This window comes from Alosa sapidissima, chromosome 19 (genome assembly GCF_018492685.1).
Source record: "Alosa sapidissima isolate fAloSap1 chromosome 19, fAloSap1.pri, whole genome shotgun sequence".
Taxonomy (NCBI): domain Eukaryota; kingdom Metazoa; phylum Chordata; class Actinopteri; order Clupeiformes; family Clupeidae; genus Alosa; species Alosa sapidissima.
The window spans coordinates 5,620,466-5,633,737 of NC_055975.1; the positions used below are offsets into that span (position 1 = coordinate 5,620,466).

General features: G+C 43.2%; 1 protein-coding gene across 1 annotated transcript in view; it reads left to right on the forward strand.

Moving 5' to 3' along the window:
* The first annotated feature begins 5,810 nt into the window (after positions 1-5,810).
* The window catches only part of pdss2 (prenyl (decaprenyl) diphosphate synthase, subunit 2), a 25,625-nt gene continuing 18,163 nt past the window's right edge, over positions 5,811-13,272 (forward strand). The window contains exons 1-2 of the mRNA XM_042071560.1: positions 5,811-6,515; positions 12,562-12,696. Of these exons, the coding sequence (XP_041927494.1) occupies positions 6,274-6,515; positions 12,562-12,696 (377 nt within the window). The 5' untranslated portion in view covers positions 5,811-6,273. The remainder of the gene's footprint in view (positions 6,516-12,561; positions 12,697-13,272) is intronic.

Sequence of the window (13,272 nt, forward strand, 5' to 3'; positions counted from 1 at the left end):
CCACAGATAGGTTTTCACTCTCGGCTCCACGCGTGTCGGGGATTGCTGCGCGATAGCTGTTTATGCTGATCTATTATTCTGACCACCCCTGCATGCTTTGTTTCATGCTGGGGGTTGCCTGACATTTGGCCTCTGCCACAGTTTGTCATGGACAAAGGAGAACAATTAGATATTACACAATAATAAATCAAGAGAAATGTGTCAAGTGTTCATTTGGCCTGTGTGAATGTGTGTGTGTGTATGTGTGTGTGTGAGAGAGAGAGGGAGAGAGATAGTGCCATTGTCACATGTGGTCAGCTCTCAGACTTTTCATTGGGGAAGTTAGTGGAATCCACAGCTCAGATTGTGCTCTCACTGTGATTTCTTTCACAGTGGCTTGTGTGGCTTGCTGAAGTCACCGCGTTGTGGCATGCCATTTTCCGACGTGTGGCATGCCACTCCGTAATCACCGTAACTCTTCATAAGCTTAACCTCAGGGGTTTCCAAACAAATGTCTGAAAAATGATTGGCCTTATGCAGAGCATCAGCACACAGATGGCTGGTCACATGAGAAATAATTTTCATTCTATCTTCACATATTCACTCCACCCTATTAACAACTAATTGGCCTTGCTGTTGGGATACTTGGTGGTAGTTACAACCAAGCATAAAAAAGTCTGTTTCTACAGTAACATATTTTGAACAGAGGATTTCCAATACAATTAGATAGATAGATAGATAGATAGATAGATAGATAGATACTTTATTGATCCCTAGGGGAAATTCAAGGAAGGAATTAAGCGTTGGTTAAACTCCACACTGGAACGTTAGCCCCATAATTAGAAGGAAACAGATTAATTTGAGGAGGACCTTGTTCAATGAGTTATCAGGTGCGCAACTATGAAGTCCTTGATCATTCAAGTTTTGATTTCCAACTTTTTCCCAATGCAGATGAGAAGGTGAAACTGTTCCAAATCTGAATGCATTCTTAAGGATAGATGTATTTCTTTTGTTCATTTCTAAACAAAGATAGATAGCTGCTGCTCACACACTATTTCAGACACAATACATCTGTGATACCTACCCCACATACACATGAGCATACAAGAGTGAGTACTGTATGCACGGTCATTTGACCCAGAAGTGGTCTCATCTCCTCTTCTCTCGCTCATCTCACATCCCAAAGTTTGATTTGTTCCAAGATGAAAGGAGGGCGCCATGACACCAGTCCTTCAGTCTGGGCCTGTGTCCTTGAGCGAATCTCCACGTCCCATCCTAGATCACTAGCAGATGGGCTGGTGACTCAATGAGCGCATTGTTTGACACACGCAACCCCCCACTAGAGCCAACGAACATTATCCCATGATAAACAGTTACACTGTAGCCGGGATAATGTTACACAAATTGATACAAAAAGGAGGTGCCCGTATGTAACACAGGAGGAGGAATGACTGCATTTCTTCCAAATGTATTGGCTCTCTCCCGATTCAATTCCACAGCTTTTAGCATTGTGGATCAAGTGCAAAAGAATATGGTTTGTAAATATGAGTGAGGTCCTAATATGCAATGACAAACAAGATTAGAAGATGGAATTTTTGTCTCTTGGGGGAGAGTGAGTGGAAAAAGTACATGAGACAAACAGGGGTTTGCTCTCTACACTGCTCCAAGCTTGTTTACAAACCACCTCTATTTTAAAAGATACTTATGGGATTTCGAGAAGAGGGGAAGTTTTACAAAAGGAATTAAAACAAGATACAAAACAGCTGGGTCGAGAATATCATTACAATTACAATCATCCGCTGCTGGTTAGTCAAAGATAAACATTGAAGTCTCAATCAAGAGCCCAAATAAAGCTCAGTTAATATGCTCATAGAGGCTGCATGGCAGCATAAATGTGTGGTTTACAAGATGTGAGCATGTCCTTGTTCCTCTGTTTAACCATTAAAAGAATAGAAATAACGTGCAGTTATATAGAAGGTGCATTCAGGACAACATATGAAACACTTTTTTGATGTCCCTTTACATCTTTATGACACTGACACAAGCATTTCACATGGCAACTCAAAAATCAAGGTCTCCTTTGATTAAACAAGCTCAACTTATAGGTGGCACAGAGACCATGTCATTTATGAAAATTAATTTGCGTAATGCTTTTGAATTATATAATATTGACAGGACTTGCAGAAGTCTGTCAAGTTCAAAAAGTCACATTGGAAGACAGCTATAAGTCATCTTGTAATCAGACAGAGTAACACTGAGGATTCGGGTCAGAGACCAAAGTAATACATGATCTAATTAATTTTTGTTTAAAGTTACACCTCCATTTTATTGATAACCATCTCTGACACCATTGCTGCCATTAAATCAGAGAGAGAGGGAGGGAGAGAGAGAGGGAGGGAGGGAGACAGAGCTGACTTGTTCATAAGGAAGAGGAGGTGCCCCCTACTGCCCAGAAGGCCCGCAGGCTTACATGCAAAACACAAGATAATAGAACAGGGTCTTTATTTGGGTTATAAGAATGAGTCATTTGAATGCATTTTCATTGTCATGACAGTAGGTTGCTTACATTGAATATTGCGTCTGATATCACGTTTGGTGAAATTATTGTTTTTATTCATTTTTGTAGCCTGGCTACCGCCACCACTTCTCAATGAGACGTGGTCTGGGAACCAAACGTTAATTTTCTCGTATTTGAAAAAATTGCCCAGATCCGTTTATTGGGTGCCACGGATGTCTATCAAATGCGTCTGTGCATAGCTCATCATTGTCTTGCTTTCCCCCTTGTTCTGTGATTGGTCCCCTATCTCAGGCGAAAATTTGCTCCATGGTCTCCAGGCTGCCTTAGCAGCGTGAATCAAATCGCGCGCAAGGCAGCATGGGAACACCCAGGCTATCATTTTTGGCTATGATCTGAAATTTACATTTTGCTTTGTGCTGTGTGAGATTACAGTGCTGAAGCTTCAATATATATACCTTAAATAGTTTTATGATATGAGTGTCTGTATATAAATACATTTTACAATTGTTTTGTCTATCAAAATCACTGCTCAGGTAAGTCTGTAAACTCTCAGGTGTGACTGCCTCTGATTGTTGTCAGATACTTTTGGTATGATTAATCACCCTACTACCAAAAGCATCTGACAATATACATACCAGCTCATAACAAACATTAAAGTAAAAAGTGATAAAGTAGTAGTCATCTGTACTTCCAATTCCATATCAATTGCTACATGACATAAACATGACTTTTGATATGCATGTTCAACAGTTCTGTAGTGTCTTTACCTAATAGTAATGAAAACACAGTAATCAAACATTGTGTTCCCACTTCTAGAAAATAAAAACGACTTGCAATGCCTAACGAGACAGAACAGCAACTGCTAAAGACATAGAGGGCCATGTCTTATGTCAGTCATCAGATACAGAGCTGTGATAATGAGTATACCAAATGTAGCCTCAAACTTTTCCATTGTGTGCTCTATTAATTCAATGAAATCCTGAACACCTAAACTTTGCTACTGATCTAAGGCAGCTGATATATGATGTGTCCTTAAAGTGTTTCAGTGTAATTAAATAACAGTTACAGTGGAGCTGACCATGAATACAGGAGCACAGCAGGATTTGTCAAATGACTTTTAAAAATAAACAGTATAGCAATGTGAAGCACTCCACACAGATACATTAGAATTGTTTGATATACTGTTGCAAAAGTAATCAGTAATACATTTTTTTAACCAAGCTTACTTTTCTGAGATCATGAGGATTACAGGTCTGCAGTCATCTACAGGCCTACATCCAGTGGTGTAGTCTAGTTAGCTGTAGTGGGCATACTGTGAGTCTAGTTAGCTGTAGTGGGTATGTGATCAACCCCAAATGTTAATACATATCCTTGCCTATTTAAGTGAGTATACTGAGATGGTGATACTTTTTAAGTGAGTATACTGCATAGTCCTGTGTATCACGTAGACTACACCACTGCCTACGTCATATAATTTGTTTTCTGCTTAATATTATTCTATATTTCCGTTTCCTTAAATATTTAGATGCATGACTATTAGGAATGGGCAAACTTAAAATGTTGGCATTTCATGTCATGGCATTTTTTGTCATCAATACAAATGACAATATCATTCTGATTTAGAAACACTGACATTTTGTGACAAGCTTTGAGAGCCAAAACATAAAAAAAAAAACTTAAGTAAGAAAGGTAAATGTGAAAGGTAATGTGATATCTTAGGGTAGGCTAGGGGGTAAGGGGTACACAAAAAATCACACTAATCAATTTGGTAGCCTACGTGCCTGTGTTGAAATCATCGTTTGGATCATTTTCAGTAGTAAGTCTAAGTACTGCTAGCCTAACATGCAATATTGCTGAATAGTACTTTGAAAAGGTGGCTAATGTTTTTAAGTGTTAATTAACTATAGCCTATATGGTCCGCCACTTAACATGCTTTTGTGGGAATTTGAAACATGGTCTATGTGGTATAAGTATAAACATATAACTAAACACCACTGTACAATAAAGACAGTAGAAGATAAGAAAGATAAGAAAACTAACAAAACTAAATACTAAATACACTATATAAGTTAAATTAAGAAAGTCCAATGTGCTTGAGGGTGATCAAGCATAAGATGCTTGTAGTGACAGGGCCGGGACTGGTAAGGTGCTAAAGGGAGTGAGTGTCATGGTGAAGGTGCAAACAGTAGTCCAACAGTCCTTAGTTATGTGTGCATGGCAAGGTGCTCAAGAGAGTGAGTGTCATGGTGAAGGTGCAAAAAGTAGTCCAACATAAGTCCAATAGTGCAACAGTGCAAGAGTAAGATCTAGAGACCAGCATAAATAATATGGACAAATAGGAGAGTAAAGTATAATGTAGACAAGGTAAAATCTATTTCAGTGCAAGAACAGGTTGAGGTAATGGGGTTATAGCCATTCATTTCAGTATTGTAGCAGAAGCCTGACTGCAGCCATTGATCATGTGTGCTAATATATCATGAAAAACAGTGTAGCAGTAAAACAGTAGTGAAAACATTAGGCTGTGTACATTAGTAAAACAGTGGTAAAACAGTAGTAAAGCAGTAGTGGGCAGTCAGTACTCAAACATGGAGAGGGTGGAGAGGCAGACAGACTAAGCAGAGAAGTCCATCTCTCCTCTTCTCTTTAGTGAGGCATTGAACAGTTCAATGGCCCTAGGAACAAAAGACTTCCTCAGCCTTTCAGTTGTGCATGGCAGTGAGCGAAGTCTCCAGCTGATCAAGCTCTTTTGGTTTTTGATAGTGCTGTAGAGCGGATGACATTCATTGTCGAAGATGTTGATCAGTTTGTTTAGAGTCCTTTTGTCAGATATTGAAGTGATGCACTCCAGTTCAGCTCCCACTACAGAGCCAGCCTTCCTTACCAGCCTGTCAAGTCGCCCAGCATCCTTCTTCTTTGTGGTTCCTCCCCAGAATACCACTGCATAGAAAAGGATGCTGGCCACAACAGACTGATAGAACATCCTGAGGAGCTTGCTGCACACATTGAAGGACCGCAGCCTCCTCAGGAAGTACAGCCTGCTCTGTCCTTTCTTGTAGAGTGCATCAGTGTTGGCTGACCAGTCCAGTTTATTGTCCAGGTGGAGACCCAGACAAAGAAAGACAAAGTGGAGCAAGCCTGTCCCCCAAAACATACAGAACTGTTCTAGTCATTCATTGAAACGGGAGGACAGGAGTTTGGAAAAATGGAATGGGAGTTTGGGGAGTTCACGCTCTGCTGTTTTGTTGGTGTTTGGTTCAAGTATAACGGGACGCTAATGGTGTTCAGCGATGATAGGGTTAAAAAGTTGCGACATGCCGTATTCTGATGTAGTCAAGATGGCCGCGCCGTTGCAGGTGTCATAACACCTGGCTCGCTTTATTCTCAGGACATTACCGGGCTCAACATCATCTTGTACAGGAATGCTGAATAACTAAACCGTTGTATCGATCGTTTGTAACAGCATACAATGTTTTACTTCGAAGAGTTTAAATGCAAGTTGATTTACATTAGGACGTGACATTGCCAGTCGCTACCATGACTGCTAGCTGATTAGCTTCCTGGCTTCAAAGTGTCTGGTTGATCTACAGATTAATTGATTGTGTGAGAGAAATTAGCTAGTCTAATGGATTTGGCAATGGTTATTACTTTACCGAATTAACTTTCATATTTGAACAGCTTGCTTTTACGCGCTAGGGATATTACCGTGTAGTACAGGGTTGAACTGACATCTCATTAGCTCCTCATAAGTTAGGCCTACTTGTAAGTTTGCTTTCCCAATGGCAGTAATGTGGTCTCGACTTTCGTGCATCGGTTTTGGTAGAGGGAAAAGGAGCATCAGCCTTTTCTCCAACACGTCTCCTTCGAACTGGACTAAAGTGGTGTCCGATGCGGAGAAAATTGTTGGATATCCGACTTCATTCATGAGCCTTCGCTGCTTACTCAGTGATGAACTTAGTAATGTCGCAATGCACGTCAGAAAACTTGTTGGAACAAAACATCCGCTTCTCAACACTGCAAGGTATGATATAACTTTACATCTGAATCTCATTTGTATTTTTTAATTACACCTAAAACAAATGTTAAGATTGAACTAAAAATAGTAGTTCTCATCACAGAGTTGCAGTCCCCCCCATGTGCATCTCCTTCACCCTCTGTCAAGGGTGGGTAATGAATCGTGTAGCCTACCTGTCATTGGCCATGATTGGCTTAATTACTGTGATTTCCTTATGTGCACTCGTGTGACATTTCATAAATATTAATTGCATGGGCGTATTGGACTGAAGAGTCTGCATGCACTATTTTACAATATTCAAAGCAACTATACAGTATTCGTAACCAGAGTCTTGGAGTCAGGATGAAGGTAGGTATATTAGGCAGGTTGCCAATCAAAGTTGTCTCCACAGGTGGAATCCTGCGGTAATCACTAGCCTATATTGCATACGTAGCTTGGATGGAGAGGGTGTGATCTACAGTATCTGCAGTAGGCCTACATGTCTGGTCTGGACAACCTATTAACTTTACACTTGAGTTCCATACAATGTACATATGCATTGGAAGATAGAAGGAAAGAATCAAGAGGACATGACAGTTTTAACCAGAGTAGGTTGTGCTATGAGTAGGTTGTGCTATATAGGAAACATGCACCTTTTTACACAAATCCATAAACTGTCAGCTAAGTGTAATTTCATTTTACAGGCTTTGCTCCATTAATGCTATTTCGAATGGAAAATACTGAGAGCTGTTGATATTTGCTGTTGTATTAGGGATGCACATTATTGGATTTCTGTCGATATTGTCAAACTCATTTTGGCCGATTGCCAATACCCCTATATGTTTTTATGTCCTTATTGTGATGGCCGGTTTGTTGCAGATAAAGGCATATGTTCTTCTACCCTCAGAACAGATCTGTATGATGCTTCCACTGGAACCCTAATACGGTAGTTTGTGCTGACATAATCTTGCCAATTTCTCTGCCAGGAATATCTGCAGATCCTGGTGATACAAATCTCTAAGCTGTGATCTGCTGATGCCGATGTTGTACTGTTAATAGTGTGCATCCCTACTTTGGGTTTCCACTGGCTGCACGTGTCCCTTATAGTACTCTTTAAAATGGGGGGTGGAGGCTCCCTCCTGTGGTTTCTCATAGCAACTCCAATACTGCCGCCTTACCTCCTGATCCAAGTCTGTCTGTTTGGCTCAGTTTTTGCCGTAAAGCCAAAATCGACTGATGTTTTATTTGACAAAGACAGAGGGCCGTAATTTAAGTCACTCTTTGAACAAAGTTGTTGTGCATGATCTAAAGCCACCATGTGGTGTGTGAGAGCTTTTGTCTGACCCACTGATGTTTTGTTGACTACTGTGCAACGTTATTAAGTTAGCTTTAGTTAGACTTCAGACTTTGCCTGTCATTTCAATTAGAGCTCAGAATGTCTTCTTTTAAGACTAAGACTAACAGAACTCTCAAATGTGGCAAAATGTCAAACTGCCCAGTTGTGATACTTTTCCATTCCATTGTTTTTGGTAGGATCACCTTAGTCAGAAAGGAGGCAAGCCTAGGGGGTCCTTTAGTGAGTTATTTAGTTTATTCACAGTTTTGATAACAATGAATGTCAAATTAAACTGTGAAGTTATATGCAAGCATATCTCATTGCAAGGGATATGAAAAAAATGTTTAATATATGGATGCCTAATCCTTCAAAATAAGTTGTGAAAGGCTTTATGAAAGTGGGTAAATTAACTGAATGTTTGCTAAAAAGAACTGATTTGCGAATTGATTTGCATTGAAGAAAGAGACCTTGACATGCATGATGCATTTCTGATGTTATGATATTGAGAGGTAATCCTCAAATATATGAAGGCCGCAGACAAATTTTGTTAAAAGCCGTGCATTCATTTAGTATCTTAACTCTGTCGCCAAAAGGTGCATACGCTGGAATTTTACTTTCAAAATGTTGGCAAAGCTGAAGGGTAAGAACTCATGCCAGCCTTTCATACCCTTCAAGGGTGCGACCACCAGAGTGAAGAGCAAAGACAGGGAAAAGTGAGAGAGAGAGAGGGAGTGAGGGAGGGAGAGAGAGTCTGCAAGAGGAAAAGAAAACTGGAACCCAATCTGACCATGTGGACGACCGTGCTGGAAACCATAGCCCAAGGGTGTAATAACCTATACACCTGAATCTGATATGACAATCCATTTCAGTGTTGTAGCACCGGGCCTGAAGTGGACCTCTGACAGTCTGATTCCTCACCGTCAGCGCGGGCCAGCCAGCTCGTATTTCCTGGAGTGTCTCCGCCCCAAGACGTGGAGCGGACAAAAATATCCACAATGGCAGACAGGCGGACCCCGGGCCGGCTTGCTTTCCTCCTCCTCCTCTCCTCTTTCGCTTCATTCTTAAAAAATGCCACTCAGCTCGTTGAAGTTTAGGAGAGTGGGAGAGGAGAGCAAAGAAAGACAAGCTGTGATGGAGTGATGAAAAGGGGAGGGAGTGAGAGAGGAATAGAGATGGGAAGAGTGTAGGAGTGAGAGGGGTGGATGAGAGAGGGAGAAAATTGAGGGAGGGAGGCATGGTTAAAGTAGGTGGTGGGATCCACTGAGTGAACGTCACTTTTGATGACCACAGAGAAGGTCTTTGATTCTTGTCTGACCTGTATAGGCGCTGATTGCTGAGTGTGACCTCTTGACCTCTGTCTGACATACGCACGCCACTGATGGCTCATGTTTGTGATCCACCTGATAGACCCCCTCTCACATGCCTCCTTCAGCAATGGCCAACTTGCTCCTTAAAGAGCTGCAGTTCTGCCATTTGTCAGGAGATGACATTATCTCTGTGAAATGACAGCCCCTCCCATTGTCTGTTCTTTTGCTTTCTTTCTTTATCTCTCTCTCTTTCTCTCTCACACACACGTACACACACACACACACACACACACACACACACACACACACACACGTACGTACACACACGTACATACACACACACACACACACATACACACACACACACATACATACACACACACACGTACACACACACCCACCCCTCTCCCCTCCCCATGTACCCTTTTGGCTCCATGCTCATTGGCACAGTAGGCTGACTGATTGATTGTCTCCTGGGGTGCAGGCTGACACAAACATTACTAATTTCTCCCTCAAGAGCAGAGCGGGGGCTGTCGCATCTGTACTGACATACCCTGTGCTGCCCTTCATGTACTCCAAATGGAGGAATTCGATTCCAACATGCATTTTTTGCGTCAGCTGGTGGGGCTGTAAAAGCAGGGTTTGTGGTGGCTGGGATAAGCATTCGCCTGTCAAAATATCCCAAGCAAACCACACTTTCCACTTTTTTGTCCTTTTTTAAGGTGTGACATCAGATCTACGGCTAGCCCTGCGGCTCAACTACTTTAACAGTCAGAGGGGATGGATACTTTTCTCCTGACCTCCATCTCTGGGTCTCTCTGTCATCTCTCTCTCTCTCTCTCTCTCTCTCTCTCTCTCTCTCTCTCTCTCTCTCTCTCTCTATGCGTTTTGCTTTCTCCTTTGTTCTCCCTCTTCCAGACTGCAGTTTGGTACTGTGCTGTACTCTCTGCTTCTCCTTCTCCATCCACCTTTCTCTCTCCTCCTCTCTTTCTCTTGGCTGTGTTGCGGGGTGGGGGGGGGTTGTGTAGAGGTTGGTTGTAGGTTGTGTGAGAGGGCGTGGCCACATGTCATCTGTGGTCGCTAACGACGGCGTTGATTCATGGCGAATGGGACTCCCTAGGGGCGGGATTAGAGGTGCTCTATCTAAGCGCTCCCGCGGGAGAGCCAGGGTGTTTTATCTCCTCGGCAACCACCAGCAGCCGCAGCAGCTTAGCCCCAAACCGCCAACAACCCCACCCCCCACCTCCACCCCCACCCCCAAGCACCCACACACACACACACACACACACACACACACACACACATGTAGACACACACACACACACACACACACTCACACACACACACATGTAGACACACACACACACACACACACACACACACATACACACGTAGACATAAAGGTCTGGAGATGATCGTACTGAACCACAGCAGATCAATGTGTCCTGTCGCTCAAACATCCAGTGCTCTCATTCTCTCTCTCTTTCTCTTTTTCTCTTTCTGTCTTTCTTTCTCTTTCTCTTGCTCTCTCACACACACACACACACACACACACACACACACACACACACACACACGTACACACAGAAACAAACAGATCAAGACATACACACCCAAGGTGCTATAGTGATTAGTAGATTTGTTGTGTTGTGTTCCGTCACAGTCAGATTGAATTTCTGATCAATATGTTGCAGACCAGCCATGGTCCAAGGTCAGACCTTAAGGACCAGTCCTGCTGAGATAAGGCTCTGCCTTAGAACTTGCCGTCTGTCCAGACCTTCGATAAGTCCACTCCTCTATATGCCTTGCGTTTTGCATAATGAATGTGTTGATGGTTTGGAATGTGAATTTTCTCGAATATTTCATTCTAAAGGAAATAACTGGAAATTTACATTTTACTGAAACCAACAAAATTTGTATTTTAATTTGATTTGAAATAAGATCTGTGGGCCCAAGGGATGTCTCCGAATTCCCATTTCCTCATCTCTGTAGCTCCTGAACTGCACCTCTGTTTGAGCCAGCCGTCAGCATGCTGCTGTTTGGTTTGAGCTGCCTGTCCTCAGCTTGTCTTCACATGTGTCCAGATGTGAAAAAATTCTGAGCCAGTACGCTGCTGATTATTCAGAGGCTGTTGCAGGTCAGATGCGAGAGCCACGTGTCAGCGCACCACCTTCCCCACAGTGCCGGCGGACTCATCCTTTGACTCGGCGGCAAATTAGCGACGATCTTGAAAGGCAGCTCTCCTCGTAATTGTCCTGACCTCCATCGCGGCGGCGTCCTGAAGGAGCAGCAATTAGCTGATTCTGTTTGCCTTGTGTCGGAAAACCCGTGTGAATAAAGAGCATGTTGCGGGGGACTCACAAGCCCAAATGAAGTGCGCTGCTCAAGCCCAGAGAGGTAGTCTTGTCTGTAAGAAATAAAAAAAGAAGAAACGTCTTGTTAACCGAATGCTTCTGTGCATATGATTACCATATGATTACGGGGCTGTGGAGTTGTGGAGATTTGTTGGAGGAAAGCACCCAGGCTTGTGTTTACCCCTGGTATTCCGGGCTGAGTTGCGGGGGGGGGGGGGGGGGGGGGTGGTTCTTGTTGTGAGAATGAGATTGATCCCTGGAGCTTCTGGCCTGAGCAGAGGATAAGTCAGCCTATTGCGAGGGTCCACCGTGGCACCACAGCAGAGGATTGGGGGGGGGGGGCAAGAAAACCGCGTTTGAATATCTTACGCAAGTGGCATGCTAGGGGCTTCCCTCCGTGGAGTTCAAAAAGCACGGGTAATATTAGCTGCTGCATTCTGCTGGGCTGAGTTTGAAGGTGGTCTACAGGGACCTCAGGCTGTTCTCTGAAGTTTGTCCTCAGTTATAACTGTGTGTGTGTGTGTGTGTGTGTGTGTGTGTGTGTGTGTGTGTGTGTGTGTGTGTGTGTGCATAGCGGTTGTGTGTTCCGGTTGCTCAGCTGGTATGAGTTTGACTCCTGGGGTGCACAGCAGACATGCCTCCTCTGTAGTGTGAGGCACTTGGGCGGAAACCAAAAACAGTCCACAAAATAAATCAAATGTGTGTGTGGTTCCAATGTTGGTCTCATCTTAATTCTGAAGAAAAACAATTGACTATATGGAACTTTAGTTTCATATTCAGTTTTATGGTGCATTAGTAACATTAGTAACATCATTAGGAGTGACAGTGCTGTATCATACAGTAATTGTACAGTTGGACCAGATTGGATCTTATCTCTGTTAATTAAAATGGCTAATAGGAGGTTAACTGAACTGACAAGGTGGGATGCTGTGAGATTTGAAACTGTGTTTTAAAATTGTTGCATGGACCTGGACACACACGCACACAGACACAGACACAGACACAGACACAGACACAGACACAGACACAGACACAGACACACACACATTGATGCTAGTGTCTCTCTTGTGCCACAGGGGCTTTGTGTACGACAGCAAAAACAACCTGCAGATGCGAGGGCTGGTGGTGCTCCTCATGTCCAAGGCGGCCGGCCCCAGCCACAGCGTCCCCAACCCCCAACTCCCGGACATGGTCAGCGGCATCTACCCCAGGTAAGCCCAGCCTGGTACACACACACACACACACACACACACACACACACACACACACACAGAGTCTTACAGACACTCCACACGTCCCTATAGCTTTATTTAGCCCTGGGCAAACCTCCTTCTCAGATGCAGGAGGGTATAAGTCTTACGATCGATCACTGTCGTCTGTGCTCTCCTACGGTGACGCAGCTCTGATTGTGTTTTGTAAATGTTTTGACCATGTGGAGCCACATCAGGCTTCAAGTCTTCAAGGTCAGATCCACATGGTGATGAGAACGCACCTGAAACTTCCCCTCCTTTCCTGACCAGGGCTTCTGTGCCGTACGACAAGGCTCAGTATCCTTGTCTTTCTCTCACAAATGGAACCACCAGCCTTGAAGGCCACAAACAGCCATAGAAAAAGCAAAAAAAAAAAAAAAATAATAAAATAAATAAAAACATCTCTTTGGAGAACAAACTGAAGTTCTGCTACTGCACTTTTTTTTTCCACAAGAGAATTACTGTGACCTTGGAAAGATTCCCCCAAAGCATCCATTTTAGCAGTGCTAATGAAGTGAGTTTTTTTCTTTGCTCACT